The sequence below is a fragment of the Passer domesticus genome, chromosome 2, assembly GCF_036417665.1.
Source record: "Passer domesticus isolate bPasDom1 chromosome 2, bPasDom1.hap1, whole genome shotgun sequence".
Classification (NCBI taxonomy): Eukaryota; Metazoa; Chordata; class Aves; order Passeriformes; family Passeridae; genus Passer; species Passer domesticus.
Window position 1 is genome coordinate 111646479 of NC_087475.1, and position 24395 is coordinate 111670873.

The following is a 24395-nucleotide window of genomic DNA, read 5'->3' on the forward strand; positions in this document are numbered from 1 at the left end:
GCTGACCCTCCCTCCTCCTCCTCTTCCTCCTCCTTCTCCTCCTCCTCCTCCCGGGCGTCATGGCCGCCTCGAAGCCCGTGGAGTTGCCGGGCGGCGGCGGGGGCACCAGCGGGCTGTCCCGGTGGCAGCTGGCGCTGGTGCTGGGCGCGCCCATCCTGCTGGGAGCCGGCGCGATCTATCTGTGGGGGCGGCGGGCGGCGCGGCGCGGGAAGGGCGCTAGCGAGAGGAAGACCCCGGAGGGGCGGGCGAGCCCCGGGCTCGGCGGCGAAGGCGGCTCCGGGCAGCCCGACGGGCCCGGACACGAGGAGATGGTGAGCGGGGAGCGGCAGGGGCCGGGGTCCCGCCGCCGGCCGGGCCGCCCGGAGCAGCGTGGGGATGCCCGGGCTGCATCTGCCGTCTGCGGGCGGCAGGGCCCCACAGGCCGCTGGCCCCGTCCGGAGTGCGGCTGCCAGGGTGCCGGTCCCAGCGAGGAGCAGGCGTGCGGTGGGATGGAGCTCGGGTGACATCCTGGTCGTGCTGTGCGTGACACGCCCGGCAGGTCACAGAGTCACAGACCGGGCAGGTCGGAGGGGCCCGCGGCGGGTGATGCGGTCCGACCTCCGGGGTCGTCCCAGAGCACATTGCACAGAATTGTGTCCGAACGGTCTGGAATGCCTCCAGTGAGGGAGACTCCACGCCCTCTCTGAGCAACCTGTTCAGTGTTCGGTCACTGCACGGTAAAGAAATTCTTCCCCATGTTCATGTGGAACTTCTGTGCATCAGTTTGTGCCCGTTGCTTCTTGTCCCATTGCTTGGCACCACCGAGCAGAGCCCAGACCCATCCTCCTGACACATTTCCTCCAGATACTGATAATGATGAGGTCCTCTCTCAGCCATCTCTTAAGGCTGACCAGGCCATTCTCCTTGAGGTTTTGCTTCTATGAGAGATGCTTCAGTCCCTTACATCACGTTTGTCACCCTTGGTTGGATGTTGGACCTCCATGTCTTTCTGTGGTCAGCCTGGGTGACACGGAGCTCTTAGCCAGGCAGTCATGGTTGCGGTTCTGCCCTTGCTGCACAGGGATCGGGAGTAGTTTGTTCCAAGATCAGGCATTGCCAAATGCATCTTCTCCTCAAGTGCCTGAGCATGGATCTGTGCTGTTTTGGGGGGAACATACTCTAGACCTCTGAGGCAGAGCTATCTATGAATAAGTTTCCTCCAGGAGTAGTGTTTTGTAAAGAAAATCTGAGATCTGTTGTGTGTGAGATGCTGGATACAGCAGAGTGGAAAGAAAACACAACCAAAATGGTTTTAAAATGAAATAGTACTTTCCATGAAAATATAGAATCCACAGAGTTCATGCAGCAGAGACTTCTAAGTGTAGAATTTGCCTAGTAGGCATGCTCTCAAAGCATACATCTGTCCTGTTGTAAGTTACCATTCTGAGAACTTTCAGATAAAATGGTCTGTGCGAAAGCTTAAGGACAACATGTAAGATTGGAGTCCAGATCAGATCTGTAGTTCTCTTGTATATCTGTGTTTGAAAAAAATGCCTCTAAGATGCACTTTCTGCACATCTGCAGTCCCAGATGTACCTGCCACTCATGCAGCATTGCTGAGGTGAGGTTGCAGTTGACAAGCACGTTTAAAGTGACGGATTTGACAAACTGATGGGCTTTGGTAAGAGTATCCCACACTGCATTTTTCTTCTCCTGTTCCTGTGTATCACCCAAAATGCTTTGAACTGTCAGACTGTTTAAGCTTCCCATTTGAAATGATCAGGGGAGAAGAAGAATCACCTCTGGGAGGCTGGAAAAAGTCCGTTTTAACCTTGGTGGTTTGATGGTGAAGATTGACGCGCTGGGGCGGGCAGTGGCAGGCACACACGGGAGTGGTGAGGAAGGTGGCAACTTCCCCAGCCAGTGAATCATAGCTGCTCTCAGGCATTCCTGAAAGCACGGTAAGCTGTAAAACCTATGCTGGACCTTGAGGCAGTGACTTCACTGCAGTGATTTGTTCCTCCCTGGGCACCAAACAGTGCTGAAGAAGTTGTGTACAGAGGACAAATTGAGACTGTTTACTGTGGTAGCTTTGGCTCCTGGCTGCAAGCAGCATCTGGCACACTTATGGGAGTGTGCTTGCTGCGTGTGAGCTCTGCAGATCTGCAGGCTGCTCCTGACCTTTGTCTTCCTGCAGTGACTTCCCTGTTAGTGCGTTCACTCTGGGTTTCTTGATTGTGTTTCTGAATTCCAGCACTATCCAGGAGTTTGTAGTCATTCTACAATTGTAGGAAGGAAGCACTTAAAACATTTAAAACACGTAGCATTTGATTTAAAATATTGTGTGTTGCTCCACAAATTGAATTACTAGAAGGCTCTGTGCATTTAAGGATAAGTTGAGTGGTATGAGCTGATGCAAAGTTTCTTGAAGAGTGGCATTGCTTGCACTGTAAAGAAATTAAGGATGTTGCTTAGGAAAGCTGCAGAAGTTATGGGATTTGACTGATTACATGAGATAATTGTCTAGCTGGTCAAAATATGGCTGCATCAGGGAAATAAATGTGGCTGCAAGTTCCCAGGACTGCTTTATGTGTGTGTGGAGGATTGTCTTCCTGTTACATATCCAAAGCTATGATGCCATGTAGATTTTATGTTTCCTCTCATATTTTATTAGTTATGAATATTAGTGATAAGACCCATGACTAAAAATACAGCTACTGCAGATGCTTCACTTACAAAAGTGCCTGTATTGCATTAGTCTGCCTTTATAGTGTGATGAGATATTTTTTGAAATTCAGTTGGATTTCACGTACAAGTCTGCACAGTGAATAAGAGCCAGTAATTCATTTCACAGTTAAAATACAAGAGAAAATCCTTTGGAAAACACATAGGCCAATAATGAATCTACTACTAACAGCTGTGTCAGCTAACTATTCTTTTACTCATAAATGTAACTTAGGACTCATACTGTTTTGTGCTTTTCATTAAATCAGCCCCCGTATCCATTTGATGTTCTGGTCACTTTTTCTGAAGACATGACCTTGAATTTTTTTCCTTTGTTTTTTTAAAAATATGTAAGGTCCTATATCTTCCCTGTTCTTTATTCTGACTTGCTACTATTTTGCATGCAGTTCAAGCTTTTCTTTTACCTGCTGCACAGGCCTCACATTTTTTTCCCAGCTTTGTCTGCACCAGAGGATTCTCCTGACATCAACGCACTGGCCAAGTGTGTGATCTGTGACTGACATTGTGTTGGCAGAAGCCCTTAGCACAGGTGCTATATTGGGAAAAGCTGAACTGCTTTTGAGATTCCTTCTCCTGTAAGCACAGCTCCTTGACAGAACAGTAAACTGGTATTATTGGACCAGTTAAGTGATGATGATGGTTCAAAGGTCGTAAAGCCAAATTGCATCTGTTAATGACAGTTGTCGCTGTTTCTTATAATTTAGATGGAATGTGTTTTGGTCACTCAGTAGCAGTTGCTTTTCACATGCTCTCCTGGTTTGTAGGGAGTATTGTGTAATTAAAATATGGAGTACTTTGCATATATTGCTTTAGTTGGCGTCCAATTGATTTTTTTTTAAAACTTATTCCATGACACATTTTTAGCAGGTTTTTTACCCTCCTTGTCTTGCAGGAGTGATCAGTGGTTAGTCAGTGAGATAGTGTGTTGGTTGCTTCAGTATTTTTTTCCCCTGAAGTTGGAATTAATTCCTTTTGCAGTTCTGTGATAGTCCAGATCTGACCCCTTAACTCTTTCAGTAAGTTGACAATGTAACCCTGTGTTTGTTGTGAGAGGGGGTCAGCTGGGTGGCCTTGTGTATTTTAGAAAAAGCCATTGGGGTCACAGCAGTTCCCTGTGTGCACACTCTCCTGTGAGCTGGGCACTGTCCTTGAGTGCAGGGGTGGGTGAACGTGACAAACTCCGCGGCCTTTGTGGTGCCACATCCCGGGATCAGCAGCCAGCCAGCGTGGCTTCTTTCCAGGGTCTGTTTTAGTAGCAACTGCTGAATGCTGCCTCTCTCACTGCTGTGATGTTAGATCAGGATATGAACAATACAACCCCTTAGTCTAGATGCACTCATGTTGGTACTTACTCTAGATTGATCTAAGCAAAGTAACTAAAAAGTAATTTCTATTGTACTGTGCACCTGTTGCTTAGTAAATCTCACTGTCAACCTCCTGTGAGTCTTTCTTTTGTGCTAGCTATAGTGAACAGGTGTAGAAAACTCCTAAATGTGTGTATAATAGCAGTAAAACTTTTCAACACTTGGCTTATTTATGGAAGGCATGGATGGCAAATTCATTTAACAGGAAGGTGACTGAGAACATTGTGAATTTGTCCTGTAAACTTCATTACATTTTTTCTGAGTGTAATACATCCTTACTTGTGCTTTGAATTTACTTCTAAAGCTCATGTAAACATACTTTTTCTCATAGTGGTTTTAGTGCTAAAGAGACTTTTTAAACCATTTGTGTTCAATTAATGCCTTTGTTTGAAAAAAGACTTGAGATGAACCTTAGTGAAAAAACAAAGCAGAAAGGTAGGTATTCAGAAAAGAACAAGATTTTTTTCCCTGGTACCTCATCTCAGTAAGAGAGTTCTTTCACTTGCAAAGGACAAAAAAGAGGCCTAGACCAAGGCTTTCTTTTTTTGCAGGTTGAATTAAGATGGCTGAAACAGTAGTCACCCTCCATGTCATCTGTCAGATAAGGGCTCATGCAAATCCTTTTCAACCAAGAGAAAATGCTGAAGCTCTCTGCTCATGCTTCTGTTGTGAATCACTGTCATCATTGGCTGGCAGGAGATTTCTTGTTCTGCTTTGAATAACAGTCCCCCTCAAATATAAAGGTTCTGAATGGCTAGTTTAACACTATTGCCATTGCAGGGAGTTACTAAGCGTTATTATTCTTGCAGCTGGCAGTCTGTTGCTGTAAAGTTGCTGTTTGCACGGTTTCTGAACATTTTGTGAGGAAAGCACATTTGCTGAGGTTAAATTCGAAGTTCAGAAAATTTTGCCAGTGTTGTCTATTCTTTAGTCAGTTAGCAATCTGCTTGTTCAGGTACCTGGATAAATGATAACTCAATTTCACAAATTTGGCTTAAGCTCTGTTCTAAAACTTGTTAATGAACAGTTGCTGAAAGCAGTGCTAAGTACTGAGATGTTATTTTTTGGGTATCTGCAAATAACTTGAGTTGTTTTGTTGCTCTGCTATGAACTTACATTCATGTTGTTGAGCAGGTTTGGTTGTTGCACAGATTCTTTGAGCAGAAGATGACAAACTGGAGAGTTTTTCTTGCTCTATATCGATCTTCACCTTGGGCATAAAAAGTGTCCAGTGTGCCACATAGCATGGTTCAGGTCAGGCTCATGGGTCAGGTGGGGAGAAGCAGTGAAATTGGAAAATAATGTCTAGAATTATTACTTTGGCAAGAAAACAGAAGAATGAGGTTTTTGATTACTTGTGCATGAAGTTTGTTTGCATAATCAGTTTCTTAAGTACTATCTCGTGTATGTCCAGTGTAGCAATTGAGAAAGAATTTTTAAAAATACGCTTAAAAATTATGTGAGGGTTAAATTTAAGGCTTGACAAACCTTTAGAAACAGATGTTATGTGAGGAATTCATCTTATATGTGCTGTCATGAAAATGTATTCCAGCATAGAATGTGATGTGAGTTCTTTAATAACTTTATTTTTTGAAAAAAACAGCTACCAGAAAACCTCCAAACCATCAACAGCAAAAAACCCTACCAAACCAAACAAAAACATACATTGGATTTGGTGGTGTTTTGGGTGCATACTGAGGACTACAGCAGAGTAGTTTGAGTAAGAGTGCAGAAATAAAACATCTCAGAGCATGCAGTCTAGTTTAAGGCAACATAAACAAGCAAGTTGATTTCTCCCTTGCCTTGGGCGATACTGCTGACTTCATTGCATGAGAGCATGTTGTGCTCCAAGTTCTGACTCCTTACCCCCACATTTCCTGCCTCATGCAATGGGTGCAGCAGGGGGTAACCAAGGAGTCAGCAAATGTTCCATGATTCATTTCTGTATGATTGGGTGTGTGGTCTGTGATCCTGCAAGGGTTACTGAAAGTGTACTCTCATAACAGAGTTACTGATTTTAATAACTTTTGCCATCGTGTCTGTATTCTCTGAAGTTTGTGATCACTGTTGTGTGCACTTGTAGGCTTGTGGGAAGGCTTGATGCTTCCCAGAATCCAGCAGAGCACCAGTGAGAGCCCCAGACCCCACGTGTCTTGTTTGCAGTTACAATTCCCACAGGTGCCACCGGAGCAGCCATGGCACTGGGGTGTTACCCAGCACTCCTCATCCCTCGCTGGTGTCTTTACTCAGGGCTGTGGGCAGGGCTCTCACAGTGCCTGGGATGGAGCACACACACTGGCATGGGACATCCCTGGCATGAAGCAATTGGCACTGATAATGAAGTAGTAACCTAGCTGTACTTAGGCTTCATCTCTGCAGACTTAAATAATTTTCACACTGGGAACACATGTATGAATGTTACAACATTCATATCATATGTTTTTCCTTTTAGACCCAAGTTAATAGGAGCAGCACTGAATTTTGTAAGATTTTCACACAAGGGCATCTTTAATGTGGTTTGCTTTAGACATGCACAAGGAAAAATTTCAAGCTGACTCGCATGCATTTAAGTTTGCAGCAGATGCATAACCCCTCCCTTTGTTATAAGAAAAGCATTGTTGTATTTGGAGATAAATTTAGGACCTACTCAAGATAAATTTAACCTTTTGAAACTTTGGTAAGTTGTTTCTTTAAAACTTAACCAGATACACAATTACTTGTCTCTCAGTAAAAATAGTTGCACCCTAATTTTGGCCTAGAGTAGCATAGAGTTACACAGTAACTCAGGTTAATAATCTTTCATCAAATTAAATTTGAAGCTTTGCAATAGAAAAACCTGAAAACCTTGCAGATTGCCTTGTTCTGTGAACAATAAAGATGGTGCAGATTGATTTCTTGTGAACCCGGTGATTAATGACTTGAGAAAAGAGCTCTGCTATCAGTAGGGATATTTAAGAAATTCTCTGCCTTATATGGTTTCACTTGTAAGTCTCCCCTCAGGAGAATGCTTCTAGGATACTTTTGTTCTATTTGGATGCCTACCTTTATTTAGGAACTGAGGCTAGCACCCATTATCTGATCCTCTCCTGCCAGGATAGGGATCCAGGCCTTAAAAGACAGGTTATAGAGCAAGTCTTGGCTTCCCGTCAGGTTTTCAGTTTTAAAGTAAATTGCTTAGATGCAGAAAATGATCAGGTTGGAATGAAATGAGCAGACATTACGGGGAATGGGCAAATGAAATGCAAAGTTGCTTTCAAATTTGTGTTATAGCTGTCTGGTTGTCTGTATGTGTTCGGTTTGACCCTGGCAGTGGGTAAGTGGGTAGAGGAGGCAGCAGTATGGTCAAAGAGCAGCAAGGACAATTCCCAACAAATCCTCAGTGATCTGAAGTGCAGGGGACATGTAGTGAATGCTACAGCTATTGTTAAAGGTACTTCTGCCCCCATTCTGTAGCCTTTCCCTCCTCAGAAAGGTTAGTAGAATAGCATGTGTGCCCATACTTCTCTTCATTTTGTTCTGGCAAAACTGCCCCAAAATGTTGTCCATGAAGTAAGGCTGTGACAGAAGAGCAGAAATGCAGAAGATCAATGTGAGAATCTTTTGCAGCTCTTTTTTCGTGAATGCTCTTTGATAGAACATTTCTACATCTAATTCCTTACAAACCACAAGATTTGATAACTGATTTGTAAATCCAGGGGTTTCAGGTAGGTAGCAGTGTTAGTTTCTGCAGAAATACAGATCATCAGCATGTGGTGCAGAACATAAAGATGCATTTAGCAGGGTCTCAGGCCAGTCAGCAAAGTTTCCCATCCCTTGCTAAGATGGTGATGGTCCAACACTTGTCATTACATGGAGCAGAGTGTGTGAAGCTGTAGAGAAGTCAGCTATAAAGTTGATTTGTCTAGTGCATGAGAGCCAAATCAGCTTTATTTTCCTTTCAGGTTTTATTTGTCCTGCTCAGTCGGTCTTTCCACAAAGTGTTTTCCATATTTAATTCATAGTCTGATGAATCACCTCTTGTCTTAGAGGCTGTCTGTATTTCAGAAGGAGGATCTTCTGTTTGAATTGCTTTGAGGGCTTTGTTGTCTTTACGCATTTAGCCTCTGGAGAAACAACTTACCTCATTGGTTCTTCTGATCACCAGCCATGTAAAAGATTACAATCTGTTTAGCTTTCCAAACAGAAATGACTGCATTGTTTATTAGCATTGTAGTGAATCTTGTGAAAAGGTTATCTCCTATCTGATATACTTGCAAAAGAAAATTCTTGTGTGTTTCCAGGAACTGAAATCAGTGAGATTTTTCAGAAGTCTGGGCTAGAGTTCACAAGTCAGGTCCATTTTTATATCTTTGAAGATGGGCCCTAAAGTGCGTAGCTTGTGTGCTGTGATGCCTTTTTAATTTGAACTGACCTCTCACTTTCTTTTTCAGAGTCCTCTTGGTAGAGCCCAAGCAGCCAAGAACAAAGGAAACAAATACTTTAAAGCAGGAAAATATGAGTTAGCTATTCAGTGTTATACTGAGGCTATCAGCCTGTGTCCTCCTGAGAAAAACCTTGATCTTTCTACCTTCTATCAAAACAGAGCTGCTGCCTATGAACAACTGGTAAGAAATTAAAAGATAAATATGTGCTTACTGTAAAAAGTACCATTGTCAATTTTGTATTTTGTCACTTTCATCCACTGAAAGGTCCCAAGTGATAACATCTGCTTTCATTGCAAGATGCTATTGCAGCTTTTTTCAGCTTATCATACTTTTCTACATGTAAATAAAATCACACTCAGTATATCTTATGTAATTCTTACGCATCTGGTTCTTCCAAGACAAAGTTTTAATTTCTTATTCTCTGGAAGAATTTTCTTGTATATAAGTTTATTTTACTTCTCTCTACTTGAGTGATTAACTGTGAAAGAAAGGTGAAAGGCCAAATATTTTGGAAGGATGCTACTTCAAAATGTAAACAAAAAATCATTGAAATCCTAGTAAAGGCCAAGACCTAAATTTTGCACATGGGGAAATAACATTTACTCGACAGCTGGGTAATTACACACTGGGTGTTATTTTAGAAGTCAGCCAGTGTTGCTTATTATGGTATGATGGATTTGCTTGTGAGGTCGAGTTGGTGAGCTGTATAAAGGAGAGGAAAAGTTGGCCTTGTACAGTCTGAAGTATCAGGTGAGAGACTGTGCTTACATAAATCTGGTATTAGATTTAGTTCTTGTCTAACACAAATTCATGCCATAATGAATACCAAATGCATATGATTCCTGTATTAGAAAAGCCTGTTTTGATAAATTGAAATAACATTAAAAAAAGAAGTTTCAGCACTTGGTAAACTTGCTTGCTTCCGTTATATTTCCATCTTTTTTCTTCTACTTGTTTCACACCAGTCTTTCAGTCCCAATGTTACCTCCTGCAAGCATCTTTGCATCAAGTCATTATGCTCTCCCATGGGATTTGTGCACTGTCTGCTGTAGTATTTTGTAGGAATTCCATTTCTGGTGCAGGTGTTTGCAGTGGTTTGCAGGCACTTTCTCCCTGTGGGACTTGCAGGAGCGGAGCCCCGGGAGCCGCAGCCACCGCGGGGTGCGTGACCCCGGAGCTGGCTGGGGGAGGCAGCACAGGGAGCTGAGCAGGGCCCCTCTCACTGTGCTGCTTCTCTGCCCACAGCAAAAATGGACAGAAGTGGCACAAGATTGTACAAAGGCTGTTGAGCTTAACCCTAAATACGTCAAAGCTCTCTTCAGACGTGCAAAGGCCCATGAGAAGCTAGACAATAAGAAGGAATGTTTAGAAGGTGAGTGGCTCATGTTGTGTATACTTAAAAGTGGATTTAGTTCTGCTGCTTTGGAGATGGCAGCTTTTGGAAATGTTTTGTTTTCACTTCTGTAGCTACAGTAATACAGAATTATGTATTTAAACCATTCCTAGCTTCTGCAAATACATGTTATTCTCTTGTCGAAAGAAACCTTTTCACATTTCTCTAACACTCATCTGCTCACATCTGAAATGACTGCTGAGAAATTGATGTTACTGTAGTCACTCAAGGTATTATTTTTCCAGGAAACTCCTTCACTTTAGGACAGAATTAATCTAACATGAGTGGATAACCAGTTGTTCTATTTCCACGCAGTAAAGAGACTTTCTTCTCAGTTTGTTTTAGAGAAATTATGCTACTACAGAAATGTGGGTTTTTGCAGGTAGAGATGCATGGTCAGAAATAAAAGTATTGCAGTAATTTAAATGCATTGGACTGGTATTGGAGGGAAAACAGCTTCAGCAGCATTTTTTTCTGGTGCATAGTTTAAGAAAACTAGAACAGATTGATTTTTTTATTATTATTAATACTTGGTATTCAGAAGAAATTACTGTATCAAACCTTCCAATGCTATTTGTAAACAGAACACGTTTTGAACTGTCAGGAAGATATCACTGAGAAGCCATGGAAATTAAGAACTACAGGTCAGATGTGTTGTCTCATGGCACTTTTGAGCTATAGTACACTGCTTGAAATGACCCATATAAATTTCATCAAGTGAAATAATTCCTGCTGATGTTAGGTTAAAAGACAAATTAAATTTTCAGCTGTGCTCATTATCAAAAAAGGACAGAAAATAAGGCAGTGCTTTGGCTGGGAAATCTAACTGTTAAATTAGTTTCATTATGTGTAACAGACAAGAATTAGGTCTGCCAAATTAGAAGGTAAATTAGATGTGAAAAATTTATCTATCTGTTTATCTGCTGGCAGAATGCCTTTATGCCCTTTAAGATGGTAGTAACTGGAAAAGGAAAACTTGGTCCATTTAGTGCACTCCTTTGCAACCACTGTGTATCAGCTGCACTTCCAGAGTGCTGTAACAAAATCTAAACCTTATGTAGCTGCCAGGTGATTAAAGCCCCAAGAAAGATCAAGTGTCCCTGTGACAGTTTTAAATATAACTTCTTTTTACTGTTAATAGCAGTAATGCTAGTGACAATTATTTTCAGCCTTTATTTCTATTCGATTTTTTGCTTGCAGTTTTTTCAGATCTGAAGCTTTCTTGCTTTTTTTTTTTTTTTTTTTAACAACACTGTTTTTCTATAACGCTGCTTTTGCCTGCCAGCCACATATGGCCAGTAAAATCCCTGGAAGTAGGGTATGCCCCTGTAGTGGAGGAAAGCAAAACCAAACAAACCTCAAAACTACTACCAGCAGAAAACTCCTCCAGTGTTCCCTGGCAGTATTATTTGGGAAGATGTTGCTGCTGCAGCCAAGCCTGGAGTGCAGCAGGGTTTGGGCAGAGTGGGTTTGTATAGCACATTCTTGCTGGGGGTACCATATTTTCCCAGGGACTCTGATGTGCTTCTGGACCATGCCAGAGGTGCAGGGAGTTTCTGTGTAAGTGATGGCTTAATAGTCTCTCTAGCAGCAGAATTAGAGTAAAACTCCAGGGCAAGACATTTACTTTTCAAGCATATTCAGACCACACCCTGCTTGAATTTCAAATCCAGGTTCTGGTCATCTTCACAAATATTTAGATGAAAACAAAATGGAAAACACGTGGTAGCATTGCATTAAGTGGAGTGCCCAGAGAAGCTGTGTGTGTAGGAGTGCATTTCACACTGGGAAGTTTCACTTGGGCAGCAGTGGGTTAACATTTGCAGAAGTTTCTCTGTGTGAATGAGAGCCATGTGATAGGGGCTGGCACTTCAAATAGGCCAGCAAGGTATTTCTCCTTGCTCCCTTCCAAAGTCACAGAGGTGAGCTGAAAAATTTGAGAAGAATTTAAGCAGATTTCTTATACTGAGGAATAAGTGAGATGTGATGGGACTGAATGTGAATTTTAGAAGTAGAAAATAAAGACCAGTCCCAGAAGAAAAGCTGCCTTAGCGCTTTTAATGCAAACATCATATGAACATAATTACTCTCCTCAAAGTTCCAAAATGGTGAAAGCCCCTGATAGAGGTATATATTTTCACTTTTGATTTAAGTGTGTTTGTCTCTAGATAAAAACATGAACAGAAAAATAAATGTAATTTCTTTTCATTCACTGTCATGAAGTCCTTTTATCCCAGGAAGATCATTTTGGATACAAATTTGTGTCTTGAATAGTACAGTAAATACAGCAAGCTGGAAACAGAGGCTTTGGCCTGAGAACAGGACATGTATTATTTTGGCAATGCCTCATTGTACTCAGTGGCACATTTTATAGTGTACTTCAGTGACTATCAGAATTCCTTTAATCTCACTTCTGTACGTTGTTTCCTAGATGTCACTGCAGTCTGCATTTTAGAAGCCTTCCAAAACCAGCAAAGTATGTTATTAGCTGATAAAGTTCTTAAACTCCTTGGAAAAGAAAAGGCCAAAGAGAAGTACAAGGTAGGACTTGTGATACTGCTGCCTAATTGTTATTTCACCTGACCAGTTGTTGAAAAGTCAGTTGTTGGCATTCTGTCAGTTGTTGTAAACAAGTCACTGTCTTCATCTGCTCAAGCATAAGAAGCAACACAAACTGGTTTCTACAAAGCTGCCATTGTACCAATGGTATTTTCCTGTGGGACCTCTCCAAAGTTTTTGGAACCTCAGCAGGGAAGAGACATCTCTTCTAGCAGTTGTTTCCCTTTAATAATGAAACTTATTACGACATTCAGGAGACACCCTAAGTTGGTGTGCTGCCCTGTGTAGGGCTTTTCTGAACTTGCAATTTCACGGAAAGTGGGTGTGCTGGAACAGACAGATATCTATGCATGAATGTTTGGAAACTGCAGAAGAGAGAACTGTGGAAGCATAGGGGTAGCCAGGAGCAGTCATTTTAAGTGACTGTAGGTTTACAAGAAGGTTGGGACAGATATTAACATGTTCTTGGCTGTTATTAAAGCATTCTTGTTTGTGTTTTGATGGTGGTTGAAGTTCTGAAATCCTGTGTTGGTTTTGAGATGCTGAATTTCTTTCCTGTTGAAATTCACGTAAATGTGTAGTGTGGAGGTGACAACAAATAGTGTTATGAGCGTGTGGGACATAGATAGGTATGCTTCAGAAGAGTGCACTCAGTGTTTCCTGCAGGAGAGACTGCATTGTAATTCTTGTGTGCAGTTTATTTTAAACAAGAAGTCTTTTTTGGCTGTAGAAAGGATTGATTGCCTGAGAGGTGTTACTTCTGGGACTTTAAGTAAAATAGGTTGTATCCAGTCCAAGTTCCACACAGAACTAGGGTATTGCTTCATTAGTCTCCATTGTAATGATGACAGCAGCTTCTCTTGGACAAGCTGGAGAAAAGAGGAAACTGCTATTCAGAATCTGCTTGAATTTAGGGTCATGCGTAAATCACCAGCTTGCATTTTTCACCCAGTTTATGTGCACACCCAGTGCTTTAGTACATCTACCCAATGTCTTACGATTTCCTAAGGGTCCTTATTTCTAGCCACATATGTGGAAAGATACAATCTCCCTTCCCCCCAAATATCATCACTTTGTTTTCACTGGTGATAGGTATTGCTTTGTGATCTGCAGCTTAAAGGATCCCTAGACATCAAAATGGCAAATCCAAAACATCAGGCTATCAGATGAGAAAGTCATACATTGTTTCTTTCATCAATTTTTTTTTTTAATAATCACGTTTGCTGTCCATTTCCATCTTTACCATCTGATCTCACCACCTAATGACTTGGAATTACCTTTCTCTGTTTCAGAATCGGGAGCCTCTGATGCCCTCGCCACAGTTCATTAAATCCTACTTCAGTTCTTTCACAGATGATATAATTTCCCAACCTTTGCTTAAGGGTGAGAAATCAGATGAAGATAAGGACAAGGAGGGAGAGGCTTCTGAAGTAAAAGAAAAGTGAGTGTACAGTACAGTTGAGCATTGTTTGGTACTGGAATTAAGTTTTCAGTGATTTGGACATTTGCTCAGTGTAACGTGCTGCTGTTTGTTTAGTACTTGGCATGGAGATTCCTTTGACATAAATGACACCAGGATTGCAAGTGAAGCCTTAGTGGAAGCTGACTGGCTAGTTCTAAACTTGCACAAAGCAGAAGAAGGACAATGAGACTGGGATGATATGCTGAATATTTACTACAGTATCACAGTAAATCTTAGGAGATGGGAGAACTGGAGAGGGCTGAATGGTGCTTTGCGGGCAAGGAATATTTTATATTGAAGGAGCATTTCCAAGGAAGAGAGCAAGTTAGCCTTTGGATTGGCAGGGAGAAGATGAGCTAGGAAAAAGGGAATTTTGAATGAAAACATGCATTTACAGCAACTGAGGCTGAAATGGTGTTTTATCTTTCTGGAATCAAATTGCCCATAAATGAAAAGTTTGTTCTGGTTTTGTAGGTTTGTTTTGTGTTTTGTTTAGTGGAGCCTGAGCACCACATAAATAGTTCTTTAATTTACTATGCTACTTTCCAGATTGTTTTTGGAAGATTGCAATGCTCTCAGTTTGGAAACCATTGCAAACAGCATTATGATTTTTTTTTTTTTAAGTAAGAGAGAATGTCCTGATCTACAGGCAGATTCACTGAATCCAGGATACAGCTGAGAACAAGGCAGTGCTGTAATATTTTGCTATTAAATAATTTCTTCCATATACAAGCTGCACATTGCTAGGTTTAACATTTCCCTTTCCTGTGCATGAATTCCATCCTCTTGTTTTAAACCAGAGATTATTGCTGTTCTTCATGTGAGAAAAAAAAAAAAACAACTCAAGGGACAAATGAAGCTCAAATTAAATTTTTTTAAAATGTTTTTCTTATTTCCAATGTAATTTAGCCAGTTTTTATGGAAATTGTTTTCCATCTAAGATGGCTCCATCCAGGGATGGATGTTCCAATGGGACTATGCTGGTGTTGTAAAAGTACAGCACAAGTTAGTATTTGTAATGATTTGATGAAACATCTGAATGGAAATTGCAGTGTTCAGTGAATGCATGTATATATACAACTGTTCTTACATCATTTACAGCTCTGGCTATCTGAGAGCAAAACAATATATGGAAGAAGAGAACTATGACAAAATTATCAGTGAAAGCACAAAGGAAATTGAAGCAAAGGGAAGATACATGGCAGAAGCTTTGCTTCTGCGAGCTACTTTCTACTTACTTATTGGCAATGCAAGTGCTGCCAAGCCAGACCTAGATCAGGTCATCAGCATGGAAGATGCAAATGTGAAGGTAAGAATCTGTCACAGCTGGATTGTAGTTGGGATTGAGAAGTTAGATAATAAACTTGCAATATACTTCAAGAAGTTGTTTGTCCAATTTTTCAGATGTATTAGTGGGAATATTCTGGTTTGTTTACTGTGTTTTTACTGACAAACTTTTTCTCAAGGGCTTGTTGATTTTTGAGACAGCTGTAGTGAGTAGTGCAAACTAAAGGTGATAAGTACTACAAACTAAAGAACAAGGGAAGCTGAATGAATTGGAAGAATTTTCACTTATCCACTCTGGATAAGTGAAAAACCTTAATTGCACTTGCATATTCAGCTGCTTCAAAAAACATTGATGTGTTTGTAAACATAGGAATCAAGAAGGATTTGGGGGGGCTCGGAAATCCACGGAGATGAAAGCATAGGCTGACATTTTTGAAATTAGGTAAGGGGCTCATTTACTTAGAGTCAATGTGAAACTTACTCCTGCTTAGAATCATTGAAACCTGTCAGTGGGAGAAACTAGTCAAACGAAAAATTTACTGTGACTGTAATGAAGCCTGAAATGTGCAGGACCTCTGGGGTGGCTGATGTTTCCCTGCCGTGTTTTGCAGCTGCGAGCCAACGCTCTGATCAAACGGGGCAGCATGTACATGCAGCAGCAGCAGCCTGTGCTGTCCACCCAGGACTTCAACATGGCTGCTGACATTGATCCTCAGAATGCTGATGTTTACCACCATCGAGGACAGGTAAGAAACCCTAGGGCTTTGGTCCCAACACTTGGCTACTTCAGTTATACTAAAAGGAAAAAAGGTGTCGTTGGAGACACTTCATGCTCTTGGTGGCAGAAAAATATGAACTCCTAATTAGAAACTTTTGTGGGATAAACACACAGTCTGTTTTGGAGGTTCAGGTCAGGCAGAAGCAATTAATTTCTATAGCTATAGGAAAGCTCTCTATAGTATGAACTGAGACTTACAAGTGTGGGGGCTTGTGTACATGTACAGCAGATAAAAGCTGTTCTGTGAAGGGGCCTGGATGGCAGAGCAGCATCTGCACAGCAGGAAGCTTTGTTACAGCAGAGGTAACATGTCCCTGATAATACCTGCAGCCCTGAGCCCTGGACTTGGGTCTCTTCAGCTCATCCCTCTCTGCCTGTGACATTGCTGTGTCCTTGACTAATTTCTAGCTCTAGGGAAGCCTGGGCTGCCACAGACCTGTAAATGAATGGTGCTGGAAGTAAAAAAGGAACACTAGCTTATGCAGATAGGCTAAGTCATATTTGTAAGGAAGACTTCCATGGATCAAGGGTTTTTCTCCATGAATTTGTTAGACCACTTTAGTGCTCAGAAATTAAGATGGTACTGTGTGTTGACTGAAGGCAATGAAAGTGTTCTGCAGATTGAAAATTTGTGTTTTAAAGTACCTTCACAGTAAAGTAAGAGAATGATGAAGTGAACTCTGCTCCTGTGGAGGAAAAGAATGCCAAAACAAAACCAAAAAAACCCAACCCTACAAAATAGGTTGAAATAGAAGCTGAAAAAGCTGAAATGTTTCAATGTCCAAATTGTCCACAGATACTGGCTACAGAGAGGCAAAACAACTTGAGAAAATATGGTATAATTTTGGAGACTGGTCATAATGCTGACACAATGATGACAACAGTCTAAAATGCAAGCAGTCTCAATCCCTACACAGGGTCATTGCCTGCTTGTGCAGGTAGCCAAAGTTTCACTGGTGGCTTTGATAATACAATAATAACAGTAATTTTTAGTTACAGGTTTTGTAGGTTTCTAGACAGTTCTGCAACTGAGCTGGAAATTATCTGAGTAACTGATGCTAATTGAATTATCATGTAAGTGTCTGAAGCACAGATGAAATAGAGAAATAGGATTTTCTTTCATTCTGGCTAGCTGAAAATCCTGCTTGACCAAATCGAGGAGGCTGTGGAAGACTTTGATGAATGTATCCGATTGCGACCCAATTCTGCCTTGGCACAAGCACAGAAATGCTTCGCTCTGGTAGGTAACGTGCTGGGGTTTGTCTGGGTGCTTTTGCTTTAAAGAGCTCTGTAAAACACTGTGTTTCTCTGGTTTATTCAAATTTAACAGGAAAGTAGGGCAACATACTTCTCTGTCTTAATAATAGAGTAAAGGAATAATGCAACAATTTCTTCAGTTGGAGTAGGGATTTCCTGCTTTTCTTTTGAAACACTCATTGTTCAAACAGAAGAACATTTTTTCTATTCTGTGAGAGAGGAACTAAAATCTTGATTTTAACTGGAGCAAATAAAATTGATTTTAATAAAACTCTACTATTGTGGAAAATGGTTATCATCAAGAAATTGGAAACAAACATTTTCAAGCTAGTACAATGACTCAGTGTGCGAGAATCTTGTCAGGGCAGCTTTGCATGGTGTGAACAAGGAGGAATGCCAAGTTTGGAATTTCTAAGCATTTAAAATAGAGGGAGGCTATCACAATTATCAGGCCTTACGACTTCCTTCTTTCATCTGTTTTCCTCTCCAAGTCCAGACACCTGGACGGGTTCCCAAAACCAGATTTGGTAGGATGTAAAGGCATATCACCTTCTGGAGCTTAGCACAAAATCATACAATGGCCTGGGTTGGAAGGGATCCCAAAAATCATCTTGTTCCAACTCCCCTTTCATGAACAGGGACACCTTCCACTAGACCAGGTTGCTCAGAGCCCTATCCAGCCTGACCTTGAACACTGCCATGGTTGAGGCATCCACAACTTCTCTGGGTACTGTTCCAGTGTCTCACCACCTTTACAAGATTTTTTTCCTAATATCCAATCTAAACACGCTGTCTTTCAATTTGAATCTATTCCCCTTGTCCTGTTTACATGTTCTTGTAAAAAACTCATTTTTATGTACTCTTATGAAAAATCCCTCTCCATCATTCTCATGGCTCCTTTCAGGTGTGTGAAGACCACAATTAGACCACCCCAAAGCCTTCTCCAGGCTGAACAATCCCAATTTGCTCAGACTATGTAAAATAACTGAATTATTATGATGCAGGCAACTCTTGGGGAGGTGGGTAGAGGCCTGATCACATTTTTTCAGTCTGGTGATGGCCTAATTTTTTTCATTTATTTTTTTCCTTGGAATAGTATCGCCAAGCTTATACAGGAAGTAATGCTTTGACTGTGCAAGCAGCCATGAAAGGCTTTGAAGATGTCATTAAAAATTTTCCAAAGTGTGCTGAGGGCTATGCACTCTATGCTCAGGTATGTTTTTCTCTCTCTTAAACAAATTGCCGTGTTTTCTTGTACTTTTTATCTTGGATATAACGTTTCTTCAAGTAACAGATGAAGATTTGTGATGCTAAGTTCTGAGATAAGACATGCTGCCTGGAGTTAGCTACTTGCATTTATGGTTATGGGTGTTGTGGGGCAGAGGAGGTACAGGGGGAACTGGTGGAGCAGGGTGTAAGTAATGAGAGGTGAGGGTGGTTATTAGGAGGCAGAGGTTATCCCTGCATGGTTCCCTCCTTCCTGCATGTATGTGGAATCCCAGCTGATGAATGTCAGGGATTCTCTGGGTAATTTGCGAGTCAGATGTGTGGAACTACAGTGATATTTTTGTTCTGCTGCCATTGGCATGTAGTGGTTTAGAACAGCTGTTGGGAGTAGTACACTTGTAACAGAGACTAATTTCTTCTCTAAGAATATACTGCTGGTTTTAGTAGGAAGCATGAGACATTCTGATTTTAAGTGGGTTGGCAATATATATACATTTCCTTCTGAAAAGGAAGAGTTGAAGCTTGCAGGTACAGACTCTTAGAATGGTTTTTATTTACAGCACACAGCATGTTGCTTGTGGATTTCCCATTACAGGTGGCAGTGTGGTCAGTAATTTGTGCACTTAAAGCACAGAAGCTTTCCAAAAAGCCTCAAGTTTGAAACTTTGGAAACTGATGTGCCTGGCCTGCTCTACCATAAATGAACTACATCCAATCTCACGCTGTCAATACAGTTTTAATTAGAATTAGCTGAGTGCAGAGTGCATGCTTTGGAAGCTTATTGACAAACAGGTTTCTCTTTTGATTCAGGCACTAACTGATCAACAGCAGTTTGGCAAGGCTGATGAAATGTATGATAAATGCATTGACCTTGAGCCAGACAATGCCACTACATATGTTCATAAAGGGTATGTATTGAATTTGCAGTCCTTTTGGTTGAGAGCAGTTGGCATATTTAGATGAACCAACCTGAATTGAGTATTTATGTTTAGAAATTTAGCCAGAAAAAATAACTTGAAACCATCTTTGTGCTCTTAAATGTATTTCTGTATTTTGTCTTGACTAAGCTGCAGATAAGTTTCAGGAAAGTTTCATCAGTGTTCACTGCTAATTGAGTATCTGCTTGAAATGTATCTGACTTTTCCTTTACCCCTATTAGTTTCAGCTTTGTGTTGAAGTCTTTTCTTTCATAAAACAACATGCGCCAAGTCCTCTTGGGAAAAATTTGCCTTTCTTTAGAGTCATTAAAGCAGTAAAGTGGCTTATTTAAAGTGACTTTCACACAGGTGTTTTTAAAAGTCATGAAGTTACTAAGTTACTGTGTTCCTGCATTAGAAATTAAATACATTATACATTTGGGATGGTTTTGCTTACCATGATGAAGGTTTGGGAGGAGTATGTGAAGCCTGTTTGAAATTTTCTCTCTTCTATAGTTTACTTCAGCTCCAGTGGAAGCAAGATTTAGACAAAGGATTAGAACTCATAAGCAAGGCCATTGAAATTGATAACAAATGTGATTTTGCATATGAGACCATGGGAACGATTGAAGTGCAAAGGTAATACTGAATTGCAGTGTTAAGAGTTCTTAGTTACTTCTGAAGTTACAGTAGTTCTTTAAATTTCCTCATGGATCCTAAGATCTTCTCCCCAGTGTGCTGTAAGGCCAGCTCTTACCCAAAGTCCTGATTTCTGTTCTGTAACTCTTAGGGAAAGCATGCATTCTCTGTGGCATAATTGTGATTTATGATCTGACAGCTTCTTATCACCAATTTCATACTTAATGGACAACATGCAGGGGAGTCCGTGTATGTTTAAATACATCCCTTCTGCATTTAAAGTGACTTCCTAAATCATTGCCTGGCTTTGTGTGTATCTGATGTTGTCCTTGAACATTGGACTGTCTCTGCTGAGGATCCTGTGCCTGCAGCCAACAGGACTCCACAATTCTTGGGGGAAAGAGGAATGCCCTGCTCTGTAACATTGTATTGCAACTGTGCAAAGGTTTGGGGTGTAGCTGACAGTACAGTACCGGGTCTCTTTGTAATATGTCTAGTCCTCTAAAGGACTTAATTAAACAATTAAACAATTAAACTATTGCCACAAGAAATTTTGCAAGCATTTCCTATTTAAATAATGTGCTTCTGTCTGTGCAAGTTTTCCTCTTTTGTATACTAAGGCCTTTCAGGGGAGATGAGACTTCATTCAGTTGCCCAGCATTGTCTTTGTAGTGAACTTGGTGTCCCATGGAGAACATTTTGTCCTGCACCATCACCTGTGGGGGCTCTCAAGAGGAAGGCTGTTTAACAGCTGTCCTGGCTGCTTAGGCTTGGTAACAACTCTGAGTTTACTCAGCATCACCACAAGTTCTTGTGGTGGTTCCTCCCGAAGTCCTTTTAAATTATTAATGGTGGAGAGTGTAAGTCCTGAAAGAAAAGGATGTTTTAGAGATGACAAGATGCTTTGGCAGTCTTAACTGGGCTAAATTTTTGTTTATTTCAGAGGTAACCTGGACAAAGCCATTGAAATGTTCAACAAAGCTATCAACCTGGCCAAATCAGAAATGGAGATGGCACACCTCTACTCACTCTGTGATGCTGCCTACGCTCAGACAGAAGTTGCAAAGAAGTATGGATTGAAACCACCAACACTGTAAAGAAACAAGGAGGAGATGACCTTCCAAAGTGAAGTTGCCCACTTCAGCCAGCCCTAAAGACGCTGTTGCAGACCATGCTGAATGGTGGAACTTAGTTTTTTCCCGTTCGTGGTGTTGTCATTTGCTACATCTGTTAAATGTTTAGGTGTTGTGGGAGTGGTTGTTCAAGGAAGTATGCAGTGCTGCATCTTGTTCCTTCTGCAGCAGAAACCTTAGAGTGTGTTAAGGGAAATAAAGTTGCAGGGGAACCAAAGGAACATATTTTGGCCATGCAAATAAAAACTTCACACTGGTTCATTTTGGGTGATTATGTTGTGGGCGATTTTTGCTTTATCAAATAATATTACAGCATGTGGGTTTTTTTCCTGTTGATTTTAAAGGTAATACTAGTCAGTGCTGTAAAATAGGTTTTATATCCAATTAATCCTTGAGGGTTGATTTTAATTTTGCAAAAATTAATTTTCAAACTTTAATAATAGAGGGTTTTTTTAAGTCAGTAGATGTGGAGAGGACACCTGTAAATATATGCAAGCATGCACAATCTTCCCTTAAATCCCCTTCCACCCTCTGCATAACTTACTTAGGAATAGTCCTGTGGCAGCTATTAGGGAATTAATTTGGTAGTCCTTATTCTCACCCCAGAAAGCCCTAGAATACTGCATAGGAGAGCTAGGAAAAAGGTTAACTGGGGAAGGAGGTCAGTAACACTGCTTCAGTGTAGACTTTACTGGAAGAAAGAATGTATTCCTGTGCAGCAGCCCTTACTTGAATGTCATGGGAAATTGTTCTGGAGGGTTCAGAGACTTTCAAGAACAGAAAGCACTGCTGGGAGTCAAGCTCCAAAAGGTAAGGTCATGCTTGCATATAATCTTTGTAATCTCTGATGCTTTTGCATAAGTGTAGCAGCTGATAGACTATCTAAATTCTCTTCAGTCTCTAGAGACTGCTGGGTTATGATCTCCTTTTAAGAGCCCCTTGGCAGGATTAAGTGAGATAAGGAACAAAGCATAGGCTCAAACTTCCAATAATGGATTTGTAAACTGCACTCATTTCCTTGTTCTGTAGATCCTGTTTTGTCCAAAATTTCAAATACCGAATGGAAGCAATTGTGCTGCAAACAGCAGATGGGCAAATTATGAAACAGTTTTCCTCTCATTAGGAACTTCACAGAGGGCCCTCTTGCTTTGGGTTGATCTTTCTGGTGTGGAGCTCAGTCGGTCCATCTTGCCTTTCCCTGGACTGATGTGGCTGGACAAACCTCATGCAAATGATGTAGCTTAATTTATGCCACTCTGGTTTGGGCTTCTTTCCATCCTGAAATCATAGATTTGTTTGTGGTGAATTGTCTAATGTATTTAACCTTTTAAAGAAATGAATGATGCTGTAGTCAAACTGTCTTTGTCTGTAGTTGTGCCACCATACAGCAGCAGCTTGCATTTTCAACTTGACCTTCCTTTCTCCCAGCAACTACAGTTGAGTATTCAAATGGTGGAGAGTAGAGATAAAGATTTAATCATTATTTTAGTAGCTCATTAGGTGATCAGAAATCATAGCACTGGTGATATTGAAGATACGGGAATGTACTGGCAGCTTCTAGGGGCACTGAATGTGACGAGTGTCAAATGTCTTCTCCAACTTCCAATCTCTGCAGCAATTACCTGAGAACAAAAATATGCCAGGCTGATGAGTCCTGTTCTCCGAGGAGTTTTTATTCGCATGGCCTTATTTACATTGGCATTTTCTCCTCATCACCCCATCTGTACCCCATTCCTTACCCCACCCAATCAATTAAGGGAAAAAAGCATGTGCTGTCAATTATTAGCATTCCAAATCATCACAGACTTTTGCCTGTTCTTCAACTAGTTTGAAACTGCACTGAAAGGATGCATTGTCTGTAATTTTTTTGTAAATGACATATCACCTGTAAACTGAAAAAATAAATACTACCTTCAAGTATCTCTCTCTGACATGTATAAGAACAGGTTTTGATGAAGGTGTTCTCTGCAGTGGTGAGCTCTGTGCTTATGTTCTAAGTCTAGGAAGAACTGATACTCCTTGTCATCTTCTCTCACTTCAACCTTTAAGAAAGAATGAGGAGGAAATGTGGAATCAACAAATCCGATCTCTGCTTGCTTCCATCACCCTCAGAGGTATGATCTTGAGCCCTGAAGATTACAGGCAAAAGGAAGTGGAGCCAGGAGGGCTGGGAATCTGAGTAGTTGTGACCCTGTTCATGTGTGCATGCAGGTGCATCCCTGTGATGAAAGGGGAGAGAGGGATACTCTAGAGGGATACTTCTACATACAATTGTCTAGCACTCCTCATCATGTATGGACCCTGTTCATGGAGACAGTGCTGTCAGGCACATGGTGTGATTCTTGGGCTGTCCTGCACAGGGCCACGGGTTGGACTCTGATCCTGATGGGCCTCTTCCAACTCAGCATATTCCATGATTCTAAGCTGTGACTTGAATTACCAGGATCTAACTGCAGATGCGAAGGGAAAAGGGAACTAACATACTCTGAAAAGTATACTGTAACTTACTCTGAAACTATCAAGAGCAGCTTAGATAAAGCTTTAACCAGCCCAGCAATCTTAACACTGCCCAATCCCTGCCATTTCTTCAAAAATTTAAATTTGTGCAGGCTGAAATTCTGGAACTGTTTCAGGATTGTTACTGATTAGTTTCCTGTACTTACAGAATACTGGTGCATATGTGTCATATGGATACCAAAAAGTGCCTGTTTTCTACCAACATAAAAGTTGAGAGTTGGCTGCTTCAAGCACTATGGCTAAGAACTGACAGTGTACTTTTTTAGTGAAATCCTCACAAATTCAGTCCCATTTGCATCACTTCTGAGTGCAGCACACTGGAGACCCTACTAACAAGGTGCTTAGGAGTTGTTCTGATAGGCTGAAAAGAACTGAGCTCATGTCAGCTCTTCAGCTGAGTTCACCAAAGTAGCTTGTAATAGGTTTTCATCCATCCTCTCCATTTGGGATTCTAGGGGAGGAGAGTTCAGACCACAGATTCTGTTACCTGTTGCAAACTGCACTTAGCATTTCTCAGATTTAAGTGCTCAGCCCATGAGAGTCCTGCACCACTTTAATCCTCCAAAGGTAGTATTTGTTTACTCCTGTGTGTTGAACAAGTAGAGAGAGGGCAGGGAAAGAGATGAAATAGTTATTATGACTTAGAAGTTGGAGCCCAGCAATGGCCATCGTGGATAATATGGGTTGTTGAATATGTGGGAAGCACTAATCTAA

General features: G+C 41.2%; 1 protein-coding gene across 1 annotated transcript; it reads left to right on the forward strand.

Annotated features, from left to right (window-relative positions):
* Positions 1 to 12: 12 nt before the first annotated feature.
* On the forward strand, positions 13 to 23084 carry TOMM70 (translocase of outer mitochondrial membrane 70). The gene is made up of 12 exons (XM_064410753.1): positions 13 to 311; positions 8519 to 8692; positions 9758 to 9884; positions 12337 to 12446; positions 13757 to 13905; positions 15028 to 15235; positions 15825 to 15959; positions 17124 to 17231; positions 18345 to 18461; positions 19286 to 19383; positions 19909 to 20031; positions 20975 to 23084. Exons 1-12 carry the CDS (start codon positions 60 to 62, stop codon positions 21126 to 21128), a joined length of 1755 nt encoding a protein of 584 aa, XP_064266823.1. The 5' UTR covers positions 13 to 59; the 3' UTR covers positions 21129 to 23084.
* The last annotated feature ends 1311 nt before the right edge of the window (positions 23085 to 24395 follow it).